We start from the raw sequence: 18,189 nt of genomic DNA on the forward strand, positions 1-18,189 counted from the left end.
GAACACCACTTTGACTTCACATTGTTACGTATTGTGGGTTCTGACTCGGAATGAAACACCACTGGTTCAAAAGTCGTCTTTTATTCACCAATCAGATGGTCACTTTAACACAAAAATATACTTTCGCTTAGTCCAAACTTCGCTTCCAAATCGCTCAAGAAGCCACTGTCCAAGTTTTTTGTATCACTGATCGTAGATCTCAATCTTATAACTCGAAAAACAACACTGAACTGTCGACATGGGGATTACACCTATTTATACTACGGATAAGGTTCTAGTAAGTTCGAGATAGTACTCGGTTAGAATTTCCGAGAACTGTACACAAAAATCTATAAGTAACTTCAAGGTCACGCGTGTTCACGGCACTTCTTGATCCTAGGGTTCCGTGTTTATATTTTAGAGGGTTCTGTAACTCGTGCTTTGTGACAATATGTTAGTATGCTCCATTTTGTATTGAAAACATGGCTGACTTATTACTGGGTCACAAGATGTGTTTCTATTTTTAGAATTGCTTACGACTCTTTGAATGTCTATTCGTCTTGGTGGCGGCTTTGTTTCACATTCTTTAGTAGCTGCAGGAATACGAGCGTTACAAAAGCATGTCAAGACGGCCAGTTCGCAGCGGAAGCATTCCAACTCTTGTTAAGTCAGACTAAATATAACAAAAGTAATATTAGACCGGTAAAATTTTCATTTAAGTTATTTTATTTTTATACTAACTACTCCGGTGCGCTCAAAAATTACTGTCAGCTGTAAACAAAAATACTAAACGTGCTTTAGTAAGAATAAGAAAGTACTCGGCGATAAATATTGCACATCGACTTTTAGAAAGAGACAATCGGCTAATATCAGCTTCGTAAAGCACTATCTCTGTCCCGCACTACGCATGTGACTTTCTGTCAGTCGTCTTTCGTGCGATAGAGATAACGCTCTACGAAGCCGAAATTAGTCGATTGTCTCTTTCCAAAGGTCGATGTGCAATATTTATAGCCGGGTGTTGTAATATTGTAACGTACTGTCGGTTCTGACTCGAAATGAAACACCGCTGGTTCACAGGGAGTTCTTTATTCACCAATCAGATGGTTACTCTACTTTAACACAAAGTATACTTTCGTTTAGTCTAAACTTTGCTTCCAAATCGCTCAAGAAATCACTGTCCAAATAACTTACCAAATAGTCACTTTGTATCACTGGTCGTAGATCTTAATCTTATAACTCGAAAAATAACACTGAACTGTCTACATGGGGATTACACCAATTTATACAACGGATAAGGTTCTAGTAAGTTCGAGACAGTACACGGTTTGAATTTCCGAGAACCGTACACAAAAATCTATAAATAAATCCCAAAGTCACGCGTGTTCACGGCACTTCTTGATCCTAGGGTTCAGTGTTTATTGTTTAGAGGGTTCTGTAACTCGTGCTTTGTAATAATAACAAGCGATAATTACAAAAATAAATTTTCTAAATTATTGGTCTGTTATATATCTTAAGAAATAAATAAATAAATAATGTAACATGTTTCATATTAATCATTATATACATGATGATTCGAAAAGGTGTTAAAAGTTTTTGCTGAAAAATATGCAATAAATTCATACCTTGAAAGCTTTCACCTCCTACCTATAACATAACACCGTGTATATAAAAGACAATATATAAATTAAAATCTTGACGTAGAGTTAATAGGAAACAATGTTGAGTACAACCGCATTCAATTTCCCATTTCCCGTCACAAAGTCGCTGTAAACAGCGGATGCTGCGTGAAAAAGGGAAATCGAGATACAACTCCGTCAAAGAGAATTTCCTTTAATACTTCGAGATACTGTCACTTTCTTCAAAATCTTATATTTATTCCTCTTCTTATATAAATTTGCCTTTATTTATTAACTAAAGCAAAGTTTAACTAAACCAAAAACCAATTTATAATTAAATCAGATTCGACTTTTACGTGCTATCAAATCTTTCTGTAGGCGTGTGGAATGTAAAACGTATTAAAAAAATTAAAATATTAGCGATAATTTATTTAAAATTTTACAAAAATAGGTAACAAAGACGAAACATAAAACCTCACAAACTGTAAATTTAAAAAAGTATAAAAAAAATATATAAATAGGTTATAAATGCTCCAGTCAGTCGGCAACGTTTTCTATGAGCTAAATATCTTCTTCTTTTTACATAGACTTCTACTCCAAGACATAATCCTCCCACCATAGATCGCCGCGGGGATAGGTTCTGCATTGCTCGCATCTAACGACTTCCCATATCCTTAACTATGTCGAGGGTCCACCAAGTCGGAAGCCAACCCTGACCTCGTCTTCCGGCCTTCTGATGCACGAGCAATGTACTCAACCAACTGCCACTTTAGACTCAATTCGAGTTACGTCGGTAAATTAATATTTTTTATTCATTTTCGCAAAATTACATAAGGTTACAAGCAATTGCTTGATCGAGCTCTGTTCATGTGATCTTTAATGAAGACCTAAGAGAACATGAATTTATAAATTAAATAATTATCAATTTCAAATTAATATGGTAATGTAATAAAATAAATAGCCTATTCTCAGTACTTTTGTTTTATGTTTCTACAAAAAAAGTTGTTCTAAACTTTCTCTTGTTTCTTGAAGCATCCAATTTATTATATAATAGGAAATAGATGTTTATGTCTATCCATATTCACGTAATAGCGAGTATCGGCTAGTTTTAATCAGTAGATTAAATAAAAAACAAGCAAAACTTTTTTTTAAATATTCTCGAAAGTGCTTTCTTGCTGGCCAGAATCTATTTTAATACAATTTGCAGCAAGTCTTCCGAGATGTTTGCTTTGCAATGTGTGTCAAGAACTCTACACAGAGTATATTTGATGTTTGCTTTAAAAAAATATATATTCTTTTTTTTTGGATTCGGAACGCCGTCAAAATTCCTTTTCCGAATATATATGAACTGACTTTTTACTTACTCGTGGATCATATAGTCAATTTTAGTTACTTTGTGAAAGACTTTCGTGATCCCAAAAAAAAAACCCTGCATACTTTTTATGGATTTTTTTCAAAACACTTTTGAAACCCTAGTGTTTTTATTTAAATTAAAGAATGTCGATGAATGTAAAAAGAAGTTTAAATATAGCTTATTTACTTTTAAATAATGTACAGTACACCATATAAGAAAATCAATGGTTTCTTAAAAATTTAATAATGCAATGGCAATTTATTAAAAAGCGTTTTCAAATTTCGAATTACTACAGATTAAAATTAATTATTGTTTACTATCTGTAACTGCAGAATATTTATTCTGATAGCAGTTATTGGCCTGTCGCGTCGGAATTAAAAAAAATAACGTGTCTATCATATTTTAAAGTGTTCACTTTATACAGGGTAATTATCAATAGGTGGATATTCTGAATAAATAAATTGTTAATATACATAAAACTGTTTTATCATAATCATAATTTATCTAAAAATCTACTAGATGGCGCTAGACAGTAAGCCTCATAGATGTAGTGCTGTTTTACCGACGTTTTGTTCTCTTTAGCTCTATATGCGTGTAATACGTACTGCAAATAATAAATAATTATATATAATAAAAATTGAATTTCTTTCTTCACCTTGAAGAGTAGCCTACAATCTGCTATAAATAAATTAGATATACATTCTAAAATAAATTAGTTAATAGGGTATAATTTACTTTTTTATTAGAATATAATGTTATCTATACAAAAATAATAATACGTAATAATTCTAGTTATAAAAAGGCTTATTCTTAGTATATAATCATTGCGTTAATTATTATTTATGAAATTATTGATTTTTATCTATTCAAAAAACCGTACATTAATTGACTGCAAAATATCCATTCATCCCTCTGCCGAAGTGTAGTTGAAAAAGCTGGTCCAAATGTTCACAAGGCAGTAGGGAACCACAGAGTACCTATACAGGTTTGCATTCAACATGAGTCTCTCGTGTACCTGTAACTCAGCAGTGGACAAGACAGTGATGAACATGATCGCTTACTGTTCAGTGTTAGGACGCTCTACTACTTATTGTGTGCCTGTGATGGGAAGATTATTTGAGAGCGGTAGCATTGTCTTCCTGATGAGGAACGAGGAATGGCACTGTATCTTCCTACAATACCTTAAACTGTAAGGTTATTTAAGATATGGTAAACATGTGTGTAAAAAAACAGATTTTAGATTTCAAAATTTAGCTATAAATAATGCTTAAAAATGTACCAACAATAATGAAAATTTAAACAGTGTAAAAAATTTTACATATAAAATAAAAATAGAAATAAAATATTGTGTGATATGTGGAGAAGAATAAAAGGCGATGTATGGAAAGTAAGTATAAGGATGTCATAGAATGAGAGAATACATGTAGCACTAAAGAAGGTAAGGAATGGTAGTGTGGTGGTGTTTAACAGGTTAGGCAGGCAATGTTAGAGACCACACTTAGTGAGCTGGAGCACAAAAATTAAAACGCTTGGATGAAAGATAGACACAGTTTATTTTAAAAGTCATCCGTCTACAACTTCAGATACACCAAAGCCGTAATAAATTATTTATCAAGCGAATGAAATAATTTTTACATTAAACTTTCACCACTATTTGTAAATATTAAACATTAATTCAAAATTAATATAAGATAGTCTTTAATTCCATATTCCATCACAGAACTGAAGATTTAATACAAATTCACAAACAACAACACATATGTCACTTGACGCCGTTCGCCATTTTTGTCTTTCATAATATTTTTCGGCGTGAGACGCGGTTTTGACAACCGCCTACAAATCATACACCGCGCGTTCTTAGTTTTTGCGCATGCGTAGACCGATGGATTGATAGATAAGCGAAAGCATTTTGACAACAGTGATTATTTCACTACAGTAGAAATTGAGAAGTATGAAAGATATGTTAATAAAAAAAATGCGAAATAATTATTGAAATAATAGCTTCAATAATGGGGCTATAGAAACACACCAATCTGTATTTATTGTCACGTGATAACAAGTAATTTCACAGGATATTTCTTTTTAATATATACGTGTTGTTTTACAGAGAAGGGGATGTACCTGGGTTCGCCGTGCGACTTCAGCTGCAACCCCAAACTTGTCCACGTATATTGTGAACCATCCACTCTCTCATGCCAATGCGATCCCAAGCATCCAGTCGCGCTCGGCCCTGCCAAAGGATGCGCCAAACGTAAGCTATTTTATTATTAAACCTTCTTTGTTCATTGTTCATCTTATACATATAACAAACAAACGTATTACAACCATTCATCTTTTTTTATCATCCTGATAAAACCGCCACATCCAAAATAAAATTCTAATTATAAATGCATGTCATTCAATGTAATTCAAAATATCTTTATTCAAATAAGTATTTACATGCGCTTTTGAATCGTCGACTATTTTAAAATTATGTGTAATAAGCTACCACAGGCTCGGAACGCTGATCTGTCCAGAAGAACCGGAAAGAAACTCAACATTTGCTCTTTTAAATATCAACCATGTAAATAAATAAACAAAAGAAGTTCCACACATTTCAATCGACTAAAAACTTTTGAATGTTACAATATGATTTATTTAATAATGTACTTTTAATTTTAGAATTAAAACTAAGAAAATAAAGGTCTAAGATACTTTGTACTGTAACTTTATTATATATTCCTACAATTAGACACATAAAAGATTTTTTTTGAAGACGTTTCATTAAACGACAAATATGTTTTTACGGTAATACATTTTCCTTTCTTAACCAACTGTATCATACTGACCTGTTCCATTCATTCAGTTGTAAATCGCGAAGAACATAGTCGTTATTTCAGTCCATAAACGCCTGCTTAACATGCACAGCTCAACGCCAAAGGTATCTATAGGGGATATACTATAATCGCCACGCTTGGCAGGCGGTATGGCGATCATGGTGTAATATGGTACGCAGAGAACGCTGCTGTTCATCCTGTGAAAACTTGTATGTGGGCTGTGACAATCTTACATAATTAATGCACAGTGTAAAAATTCATATTGAACTGCCAAAACACAAAGTTTTAATGGTCTTATATTTTTTTCATGAACTCATTCTAAAAAGTATAAGAAAATATAAATAAAATTATTAATGAAATCGTTCTCAAATTATGGCGTGACCAAGGGAATTAGAAATTAAATGTTATGTATACAGATAAGAAATTATGTTTCTTGTAGTAATACAAATTAAAACATGTGTTAAAATAATATAGAAAGTGTTAAAATGTGCGATAAAATGTTGTTTTAATTTATAGTAATCAAAGGCGTTATTTCCGCAATGCAGTAGTCGTGTGTTAGGTTAGGTTAGCGCCTACACAAATTGAATAGCAATAATTCTTTTCTGCAATTAAAAAGGCGCTAGCAATTAATATTAAAATAATTTATTTTCGAAAACCAGCCATAATCCGAGTTTCTAAGGGTACTTAGTATAACCTTCCTCGTCTAAAGTTCCACATCTGCCTTTGAAATGTGAACTGGAATACGTAATTGTTGGACTAACTTCAACCACTCGCTAATTCGCTTACTGCTATGCTTTTCAGTCGATAACTTCAGAATATTTCAAGAAGTGAACAAAAACTAGCTTTTCTGTTTGTTATAAATGTACATAATTAAGTAAAATTATAATCATATATGATTTTAAGAAAGATTTTTTAGGAAACATTTATTTTATTATAGTTTTTACGACTTAATTTTAAAAATTAACTTTGTAATTAAAATAAAAGCAGTGGATGCGTACGCTACCAGAGACAACACTGTGAGATCAAATGTTTACCAAGGTTATTTCATCAATATATACTAGTAATGGTGATAAACCGTTTTTTCTGATGGTGTTACATTTTAACGGATGTTTAAATAAGTAAAGTAAAAAAAAGTCGTTAGAAACCTCTTCTCACGTCTACGCCTAAAATAGCTAGGCTATAAATATTGCACAAACTTATTCATGTGGGGTACCGAGTTACCATTTTTAACTTATTACACTCAAACGCCCAATTCAAAAGTGTATGTTTATTTTATTTTAATAGCAATCGAACATCATTTGTGTTTAGGTTGTAGCGATTCGAATGTTTCCGAACGCACGCCACAGGAATGTCAAAATAGGGTTTGGCGCGTCAGGCGGTTCAATAAAAATATACGGAAGCAAGACACTACACGCTACACAGATATTTACAAATGGATTCCCTATATCCAGACTGTCAAATAAGATATCCTTCGCATTTATTTAAGGTGTTTCATTTACGCAATAAGCATCTACTTCTCATTGGTGCACTCTTTTTTTTATGGCCTCCTCTATTGGGGGCCTCTCGTACACCCTATCTTTGTAGGACAGGGACTTTACGGGCAAATTTAATTATTCACATGACTTTTTATTATTTACTTTCTCTTCTTTCATACTTCGCATTGTCTTTCGGTCTATTCTTTCATGCCACAATTCTGCTGTCTTTCCCTTTTGCTCTGTATCACCTTTCGTTCATTCCTCCTTTCTTTTTACATTTTCATAATTACATTGTTATTTTATATCACATTTTTATTACTTAAATTCTATAATTATTTTATATCACAGTACTGTATATTATTTTGCTCTTATTTTGTCTTCATTATCTATTTATTTGCAATATTTACGTTTTATTTCTTTCTATAGCATTTTTTACGATTTTTCTGCAGAGGGTGATGTGGTGCACTCTTGTCAGACCACTCTGAGTTGTGATCATGTCCCAGTCGGTTCTGGTGCCCTAATATATAATTACATAAAAGCACATAATAAACAGGATAATATAATTCTTACATAAATTACATATACATATATACATGTATTATAAAAATAATTTGTTATAAGAGAAAGTTTTTGAAAATATAACGATGTAACTATCAACAGTAACGTATCAAAGCGCTCATTAGCGCCATCTAGGGAACCAGTTAAAAAATAAACTAATAACATCTACTAATAGGCAATCGTAATAGTTCTAATTTCGGCTACGCAATTACAAGGGGCGCGCATGCGCTGCAGTTAAATTATAATGTAATTTAGAATTCTTCCCTTTTCGTATTGAACCACCCAACGCAATACACCCTCAACTATTCAATCCAAATATTTTATTTCGGCTATTTTGTTTGTCATGAGACCTGTACAAACATTTTTGGGCGAGGTAGACGCGGTCTTGGTCCAACTCTTCACGGGGCACGGGAGGTTCTCTAAATACCTTCGCCTGTTTAAGTTCAAGGAAGACCCCTGGTGCTTCTGTGAACCTGGCGTGGACCAGACCGTGGTCCACCTGGTAGCCCACTGACCCGCATTCGGAGGACTCCGGATCGACTCCGAATGTCGGTTAGGCATTAGGGTTATCGAGGACTCTATGGCCTCGCTGATCATCGACGAGGAATCAAGACCAACGTTCCTAAAAACGTGCAGAACGATTGCGGAAAACGTGGTAAAAAGAAAAGAAACAAGAGTTGAGCTAAAATTAAAAATTGTAAATAAAACTCAGCAGTAAAATTAAGCAATTAAATAAATAAATAAAATAATACATATAAAAATGTATACCCAGTATAGATTAAAGAATGTGGTATAGAATAAAAACAAAGAAATTGTAATAGTTAAGGTATGAGAAGAAAGAATGGTATCGAATAAAAGGAAAAATGGATATGAAAGGGAAAGAAAGAAGTATTGTAGAAAGAAATAAAAAAGAATGGAAGATCAGGAGGAACGATAGAAGAGCGCGAAAATAAAACTATTATATAAAAAAATATTAAATAAAAACAAAGTCCCTGTCTGGGACATTTAAAAACACATTTATAGGTTAACATAGTTGTTATATATTTATAATTTAATTCTTTTACGTAATATAATCTAAATAAAAAGAATCATTATTTTAAAACACATGTAAATAATTTCTTAAAAAAGTCGGACACACAATTTGTAGTTCGCTTGCTGTATCACAAGAAACATCCCCAGAGCCCTACTATCGGAAAATATTTCTTCTACATCTCTCCGATTTGTTTATTTTACGTTATAATGTAGACAAATAGTATCTTTTTCATATTACATTATTCATTTATTAATCTAGTTTCTTGTTAGGTTTTTCTCTATAGAATAAACACTATTAATATATATTTATATGTACATTACAACAATTGATTGACTTTTCAAAGATGATTAAATATATTTATTTGATAGAATAAATCAGGGGCGGCTTTAGCTCGTGTACCGCTCGTGTGCAATGAAACCCTGGCGCCCCCTAGACCTGACCTCACCCCCCTCCCGGCTATAACTACAGTAATACCCCGCTTTACGCAACCCCGTTATACGCGGTTTCACTATAACGCGAATTGCAAATTTCGCGCTCAAATGCCTCGAATTACGCGAAAGAGTGCGTATAAATATAATGTAGTCATCAACTTCTGTATGGTGTCTTGACCATCTGTCAAACAATTAAAAACAGTGTTGGGTGTTATGAACGTATTTTACAAGAACGTAAACAAAACGTTACCCAAAAGACAATAGATGTATTTTTCCGTATAAAATAAGTGTATGTATTGCATAAAGTGTTCGTAGAATTAAAGTGATTGATTAAAATGATTTGTATTTTTTTGTAATAATTTTTGACTATGTTTAATCATAAACCTCGTTATACGCGAATTTCAGTTAACGCGATTTTTTTTGGAACGTATCCCTCGCGTAAAGCGGGGTATTACTATATTCACTTTGCCGACAACAAGCTATTTTATAAGTAGGTATAGTTTACAGTATGGTATTAGTTACGGCCTTTCTTCTTGTGGCGGCAGAATAACACTTATTGTTATTATACCTATAGCATCTCTGTTGCGATACTAAACGAACATGACGAACATGGTCCAAGACGATGCTCTTAGCTGTGTAGCTGCGCACCCTGAGACAGCGGCGCCCGTGTGCATTGCACTCCCTGCACTTATAGATTAAACCGACCCTAGAATAAATATTTGTTTCATAGTTTCAATCAAAGATTGTTATTATATGTGATTTATGTAAGAAAAGGACCAATATTTAGACACAGAGTGTGAGGTCACACCAACATGTGAGGGGTCTTTTATACCCAGCGACACCTGAACGCGGTATCCAAAAAAGACTCTGTGTTTGGCACTAATCGGTGTAACATAACTCCTGAAGATGCCCCGTGGAGGGGTGAAACACGTGTTGAGTGATTTGGTGGTGGCGGTTGTGTGATTTGCATTGTTTGCGCATTTATCAGCGGGCTGGCGGGCGGTGCATTTCATTGCACGACTACCACTGAATGTGCGGAAGTGGCTAAATATTGGTCCTTTTACTTAGGATGGATTTCCGCGAGGTAACGCCTGATTCCATTAAATATGTGATTTATGTTTGATACGACAGCGAAGAAGCTCGGCGAGCAGTGCTTTTACCGGCAGACGTGCCAAGCTTTCGACCCACACGCGTCGTGTGTCCAGGTCAACCACAACGCGTACTGCCAGTGCGAGCCAGGCTACCACAGCACCAGCCACTCGCGCCCCGTGCCACGCGTTTTCTGCACAGAAGGTAACACCATCTACCATGGTAACAGATCGCTCGTGGTGGTTTCGGCCTGTACTTTCCAGATTCTCACGATTCTCTATTGCCTCTTATTTCGGTTCTTTCGCTTTTTTAAATTCTTGAATTTCTTTGCCCAAATTTCCCGAAATTTCCGATTCTCGATTGTCTTGATTCTCGACATTTTGATTTTCGCCTCTTTCTTTTTTATTCTTGAATCTGTTTTAGATTCTTTACTTTCTCGATTCTTTCGAGAATCGATAGTTCTCAATTCTCTTCACTTTCTCGATTACCGGTTCTCTCGAGTTTTACTTTTCTCTATTTTCAAAATAATGTACAAGCGTTTTTGTTTTTCGATTTGCGTCGGCATTTCGCTTAACGAAATTATTTTACAGCTTTCATCAATACTACAGTAGATAATTTCAGGTAACATTATTTATGTTACGCAACTAATATAGACCACTGAGGTAGATCAATGGATAGGTTAACACTACCTTCCTCTTCCAGAGTAGAATTTTACCCAAAAGGAAAAGACCAAATCAAAAGAAGACAGCACACGGAAATATTTATCAAATCGAGATATATATTAAATAAGAGTGGCTTGAACTCAAAGAGCGTGATGGATGTACGGTTCCAGACATGGTGCTGCTGACAGCTGACATGCCGACGCTACTGGGCGTGGCGTCGGGCATCTTTGTGCTGGCGGGGCTGCTGTGCATGGTGCTGCATCTGTACACGCGCGCGCGCTACCACCCCGCGCACCTTGCCGACGCCAGGCTCACGCCGCCCTGTCTCTACTCGCTTAACGACACTGGTAACTGCACCAATCAACTGCTGCAAATTCACTATAACCTTTGCCACAAATTTAAATGAGGGTAGAACTAAAACTTCCTTTAATACAGAGAACCATTAAACTGTGTTTCTAATCAACGTTAAGTGGTGATGTCAATATTATCTTGAAGACATTATCATCGTTGTCATGTTAGCCGTAAGACGTCCACTGCTGAATATAATCGAGCGTCTTTCATCTTGGACCTAGAAGGCATCTAATAAACGAAAGCCTGTCTGGACTTCTCTGGACATTTAAATAAAAAAGTCTTCATGACCAGCGGCTTGTCGTCGATCTTTAAAAACTGTCAGTAACTTTTTACTTACTTTTTTGATTTCTTTATTGATGTAGTTGCTGTTATTAGCCCGGAGGCTTTTACAGCTTCATGGGAGTGGAAGGATCTGTGAACTTAAAAGTAACTTTTTGCAGCATTTTGCAGAGACATAACAGTAATATCCTGTACAATATTGTAGTTTGGAACAGTTCCAGTATTTTTGAAGTTGTTTAGTTAATGTTCCATTTGACTCATGTTTTTGTGGCGACGCAGGGGGCACGCTGAGCGGCACGCGGGCGTCGTCGCGCGCGTCCTCGCGCAGCGGCTGCACGAGCGGCTGCGGCAGCGGCGCGACGGAGGGGCGGCGCGCGCGCGCAGGTGCGGCCCGAGCGGCCGCCATCTTGCTCATCTCGCGCCACCTGACGCCCGCGCGCGGCGGCGGCGCGCGCCCGCCCGAGCGCGCCGCCAAAGGTGATCCGGACGATGTAGGCAGCGCGGACTTTACGGCTGACCTCCGTGCACCTGGCTGCTCGCTCGTCCGCGACCATCTCGGAAGCCCAATCGCCTCTGACCACTTCGGCACGAGCGCACGGCCGGCTCTTACCTGCCGCGACATCGGGCCCAATTTGCTCTTTAACACATTTGTGTCGAGATTGTTATACATTACAAGCAGATATCACTTGTAATACAATTAAGACAACGTATGTTTCTATTTTGGTGTACCAATATGTTTAGTTTTATTTTACAATATTAGAATAAATATAATTTTTGATATCACACCAAACACATCGTGATACCATGATGTTCACCTAATGTAATTATAATAAACTGTTATAGCAAATATATTAAAAAAAATTCAATTGGGGCTAAAGTCGACTCATAGCCGTTGGTACGATTTTATGGCCAACGAGCACCGTACCGAAGTGGTTAAATCATTCCTATTTTCGATTGCAATGACATCAATATACTAGCATTCGCGAAATCTGTAAATGCCACTTGGAACACTTGCCACAGTGTCAGCGACAGCCCAAGCTTAGATCCCTTCATGGAGGCCTTCGAGGTCAATAACTCTGTGGACTATTCACATTAGTGATCTAAGTTTTTGGTGGTCTACCTAGTGGCATTTTCAGAATTCACGGGTGGTGTTGGGCAGGATGTTGTAGTAGCAAAGGTCGAAGGCTCCTTGGAAAGCTCAACTCGGACCTTTTGGATACTAGCTTAACCGAAATGGAAAAAGTTTAAATGCGATCACTTATTGAGAGGTTTAAACTGTACCGCTTTATGATATATTTATATACAGTAAATACTCTTTATTCGCGGGATATGTTCTATAAATATGCCGCAAATACAACCGTGAATACGTAATGCTAATTTATATAAGATTATAAAGGATATGATCCTAGCTGACAAAACAAAAAAAAAACAAATTAATTAAAAAATCTATTTAATAGAATTTTTGAAAATGTTGATTATTTATCTTTACACGTTGAGCGCCTTTTTAGTGCCGCGGTTTTGTAGCGACTTTCCCGTTAGGCCACGCGCGCATTACTAGCAATTTAGAACTTACTGCATTGAAATTTCAAAACGTATTAGCATTATTTTTTAGTATAGTGGGTGGAAATATCATTTCAATATGATCTTGTTTCAATAAAATCCATTAATGTTTTCTGTAAAATGTTCTATTTTTACCTATATTATCATATTTTATACTGTCAGTCATCGGTGACTGACGCGGCCTAAACGAAAAGTTCGGTGTCAGTCACCAAAAAATATTGGCTTGAACGCCTATTAGAATCCTTTTATTATTATATATTCACTTATTAGATCCTAGACTACAAAAATTTTAGCCGCAAACATAGGATTTGGATCGAATTTTTTTTAATTCGTGAATAGTGACAACGCGAATAAGGAGTTTTCACTGTATTACATTTTAAAACTTTTTAAAGGCGATTAACGATAAATTTTTGACAGAAAACAGCGAAAAAAATATCCTAATAACATATTTCGCTGTTAAATTTTAATTATGTAACTTTTAGTACCAGTGCCAGGATATAACCAAAAAGTGGTATATCCTTAACAGGAAAATAATACTGCCATTGGCTTTACTTACACATAAAAATATATACATTTTTATCGATAGATATATAAAAAAATATTTTTTTTATTAATTCATTAAAGTTATTTCGATTGTTAGTGGTCTAAAAATGAATGTATTGGGCTTTCGAGAAAGAGTCGCTAGTGTCGCATGTCGCACGTGGGTAGATATCGCGTGTTGTTACTGTTGGCGACCGCTCCACCACGCCTGCCCGTACCAATGTACCAGCTACCACCAGCTCGGAACATCTCAATGATATGAGCTATTTCTCAATTACGAAATTTACAGGAAAAAAAAACATATAACATTCGAAAATTTTCGAAAGCAAAATTTAAATTTTACAATTCCATTTTCAAATCTGACATTCGAATTCAAAATATATTTATTCGAGTCGACATTTATATGAAATTTTAAATCGTCGATTATTTTAATATTATAAATATGATCCAGATTCAACAGATGCTCTTTTTAAAATAAAATTTGACAATTTTTGATGTGAATATTATAATAGCAACCATGGAAATGAATCAAGAAACAAATTTTCTCGATTTTTTATTAATTATTCCCAATTGAAACAAGAGCATCCTCGGAAATGTCGGCCGCGGTAGAGATCTTTAATTGTGGCTTTATGTGAGGCTTGACGTGGCTTTTGGCGTGTTCTATGGATAATTGTTAATGTTTCAAGTGGTGTCAGTCGCAGGTCCTTACGTGTGCTTCGCGTGGCGCGAGCAAGATGGCCGCCGTTCAACGTCCTTTCTGTGTGTTACCTTGCCTTTTGTATTATATGTGTTACGAAACAATTGATTTTTATGTATGAAATATAACTAATTTTCAACGAACTACGTGTTAAAATCATCTCCTGTAATTTATTTTATAATAATTATATTTAACAACATTCAACACCATATTTGTCTTTCTTATTGGACAATATTATATTGTGATCTACATTTAAACTTCCTTACAAAATGTTATTTAGTATCATTTAATTTTTTTTAATAATTTTTTATTACCCTACTGTCCAAAAGTTACGGATTCCGGATAAAAACCAAATTAATTTCAAATATTAATCAGATATATTTTACGCTCGTTACATTAAATTTATCATGTTTTTGGGTCATGACTGAAGGACAGTGACAGATGTAAATTACAAAAATCTTATTTTATTTTACTCATTTAGTATAGTGCATTACTACAACGCAATATTTAATTTTTAAGGTAACTATATTTAGACATTTCCAATAAAGTCTAAAAAAATCACTTGTTCCGAAACACATAAACGTAATAAAGAAACTGAAGATTAGGTTGACCTAATTTTAGGTATCAACAGCAAAAAGAGTAAGGAAAATTTATTACTAAAATTATAATTTAAATATCTAATATATATGCACTGCATTCGAATATTGCATCGCCAAATAAAATATAACACGAAAAGAGCTTTTTTTAATGCATTAATTTAATCATTTACAAATTTGGTAAACTTAATAAAATCATTAGCAAACATTGGCCAAGATATATTTACAATTCGCATACAAAAGGTGAGCAAAAGCTTCAGTTTCACATGCACGAGTGCTTGTTTGTGTGAGTGTTGTACGAATGATGTGTGCATTTGGTCGATGCTTGTATTGTACCCAACACTGCTGTTATAAACTAGTCTTTAGATTCGTTACATTTAATATTCAGACAGACAGATATCGAAAGTATATAGATATGTTGTTGACTTTAAATTTTGTATTAGCTAGTTTCAAATTAACTTTAGATAAATTCATACTTACATATCTTTTAAAGTTATTGCAAACCATGCCAATTTATTCAACTGTTTCATTAATTAAAACATAAAATATATAATAAATATTATCATCGATTCTTAAAGATCACACTTTACTGTGAAGAAAAGAAATTTTAATTAGAAAAACAAAATGGCGGCAATATTATAAACATTTTTAATAATTTATTAGTGTGTTCAACTTCTTATATAGTTTTTATAATTTTAGTTAACATCAGAAACAGAAACGTCACAGATAATATTAAAAATAATTCATCAAAATAAGGTACTCATGTCTTTATTATTTTTGCATTCTTACTTTCTCTCGCTACTCTATCCGGAATGTGCAAGCTATCTACTTTTATATAGTTAAAAATTAAATATTCTCTTTATTTATTTATATAAATAATGTCACAAAAATCCATTAATAAATAAATATCAGACGTCTATTAGTGTCAGATTTTCAACAACTTTTTTTTAATCAAAATGAAGCAAAGGTCTAATATAAATTTCGTTCAACTTTTAATTGTTTTAAGAGTATATATTTGGCAGTCATGAAAATTTAAGTTTCGTATATGAATGGTGATTTAATTTATACAGGGTATATAAATATGTGAAAAATCTTTAAAAATTTATGCCGAAAAATGATCATTACATTCATCCTTTTATAGCTTTTATATCACTCTTTTCAAAATTTAACGAAGGATATCTATGTAAAATATAAATAATGCTGGCAGGTTCGCGACGTCCAAGTCTAAACTCAGTGCAAAGCAGTTCGTCGTCGATCAGGAGCTACAGCGCGAAACGGTGGGAGAGAGAACGCGAACAGAAAGAGCGCCGTCAAATGAGCATGCGACTGGCGCAGCTGCACGACAAGATGGCGGCCGGCCGCGAACTGCCGAAGCACGCGCCGACGCCCTCCCCGCGCTCGCCCAACAACTCCACCGACGGGCTGCTACCAGCCGTCTGCGAGATTAGAGAAGTATGCAATTATTACTAGAGAAGTATTACTGTTAAATAATTAACTGATAATTATATGGAATCGTTATTAAAGATGAGACACGTATTATAAGAAAACAATGAAGCTAAAATTAATAAATATACACGCACTAGTTACAGAAGTATATTATTTTTGTTAGATATTAACTAACATTGATAATAATAATTCCATACCTAAGATAGATATGGAATTATTATTATACGATAATGGAAAACCCTTAAATATGTGGAATTAATATCTGAGTATGCACTAATAATAAGAGAAGTTATTATTAGAGATTTATTAACATTGATAACTATGGAATTGTTATTAAAGAAGTAAGCGGCTATTATTAAAGAAAAATCATAAAATGTAAGTAAGGAATTATTATTAAAAAAAAGTATTATTATTAGAGAACAATTAACATAGATAGAGAATAGAATTATTATTATGCAATTATTTTTTTAATAGTGATAACTCAACGGTAAGGACTGAGACTTGTTGTCGTAGGTCGCGGATTCAATCTCCGGAATACAATCTTATATAATTCACAATTTGTGTATTAATTATATAGGATTGCCACTGCTCACAAACATATTTTCAGAGGATGGGCAGTAGCGTCCTCTACGGAATGTAATACCACACTGCGATCGCCAACCCGCCTATCAAGGGTGGTGATTTTGGTATATCCCCACATAGATCTTTCAGGGAGGCCTATGCCTTGTAGTCTATAGACTAAAACTACTATGCAGATATTTTTTAAGAATTATTATTAGAGAGGAGATTTATTATTATTACATTTAATATTGATGAAGCATGCATTTATTATCAGCAAAGTATGTCAATATTGTAAAAGCATGGAATAATTATTACAGAAGTAAAATTTTAATATTAGGGTAGTATAAAGTTAATATGAGTATGCATTGATTTGGAACTTGTTTTACATTATAAAAATTAACCACCATTTGGCTGTCCAGCTAATAACACATTCGGAGCAGCAGTTGCAAGGCGTGGATGGGCCGTGCTCCAGTTCTTCTCTTTACTGACAGCAGGCCCGGGGGACGACCAGCCGAAGGTCTTTAGATTCCCTTTCCTCAGACGGCACCCCTGCCATCGCCTGGATGTAAACGTAAAGCTCTCAGAACGCAAACAGGAAACATAATGGACTAAAATAATCGACTTACAAGAACGAAATGACATTGAAGTGGACTGATAAGATTTTGATAGATGGATAATGTGAATTGTACATTATACAAGTGATTTTAGTGTTTGATAAAAAGTTTTTTGTAAGCTCGCCGTGATGACTTGTGTGCAATATTCTGAGACGCGATCGAAACGATCCGGAGCATCCTCGTAACATAATTCAAGAGTATAAACATATTACTTAAAGAGATAAGTGAAAAAAAGAGAGGAACCTTATATTTGTTAAATAAATTGTAATTTATTGTCTCGTAATTAATAAATATATACATATGACTGGAGATATATTAGTATAAAGGTTTATAACACCTATTTCAGAATGTCGCCAGATTAAAAATTGTTATTAAAAAAAATGTTACCAACTCCAGACATACGCTTTGAGTTTAGAATACAGTCCCATAAACCCCCGCAATGAAACACCATATCGAATTAAAACGATAATAATCTAGATAATTTAAAAGTAATAGAAGCTGCGGCCTGTGTTGCTATATCAAATAATAAGTT

General features: G+C 34.4%; 1 protein-coding gene across 1 annotated transcript in view; it reads left to right on the forward strand.

Annotated features, from left to right (window-relative positions):
* LOC137931760 (uncharacterized) overlaps positions 1-17,942 on the forward strand; it is a 33,283-nt gene extending 15,341 nt beyond the window's left edge. Inside the window, exons 2-7 of the mRNA XM_068775257.1 lie at positions 5,057-5,200; positions 10,394-10,555; positions 11,184-11,360; positions 11,923-12,120; positions 16,244-16,488; positions 17,463-17,942. Of these exons, the coding sequence (XP_068631358.1) occupies positions 5,057-5,200; positions 10,394-10,555; positions 11,184-11,360; positions 11,923-12,120; positions 16,244-16,488; positions 17,463-17,531 (995 nt within the window). The 3' untranslated portion in view covers positions 17,532-17,942. The remainder of the gene's footprint in view (positions 1-5,056; positions 5,201-10,393; positions 10,556-11,183; positions 11,361-11,922; positions 12,121-16,243; positions 16,489-17,462) is intronic.
* The last annotated feature ends 247 nt before the right edge of the window (positions 17,943-18,189 follow it).

The sequence above is a fragment of the Battus philenor genome, unplaced genomic scaffold (assembly GCF_028537555.1).
Source record: "Battus philenor isolate CCGP_79_NKW_IND1 unplaced genomic scaffold, ilBatPhil1.0.hap1 SCAF_8, whole genome shotgun sequence".
NCBI lineage: Eukaryota > Metazoa > Arthropoda > Insecta > Lepidoptera > Papilionidae > Battus > Battus philenor.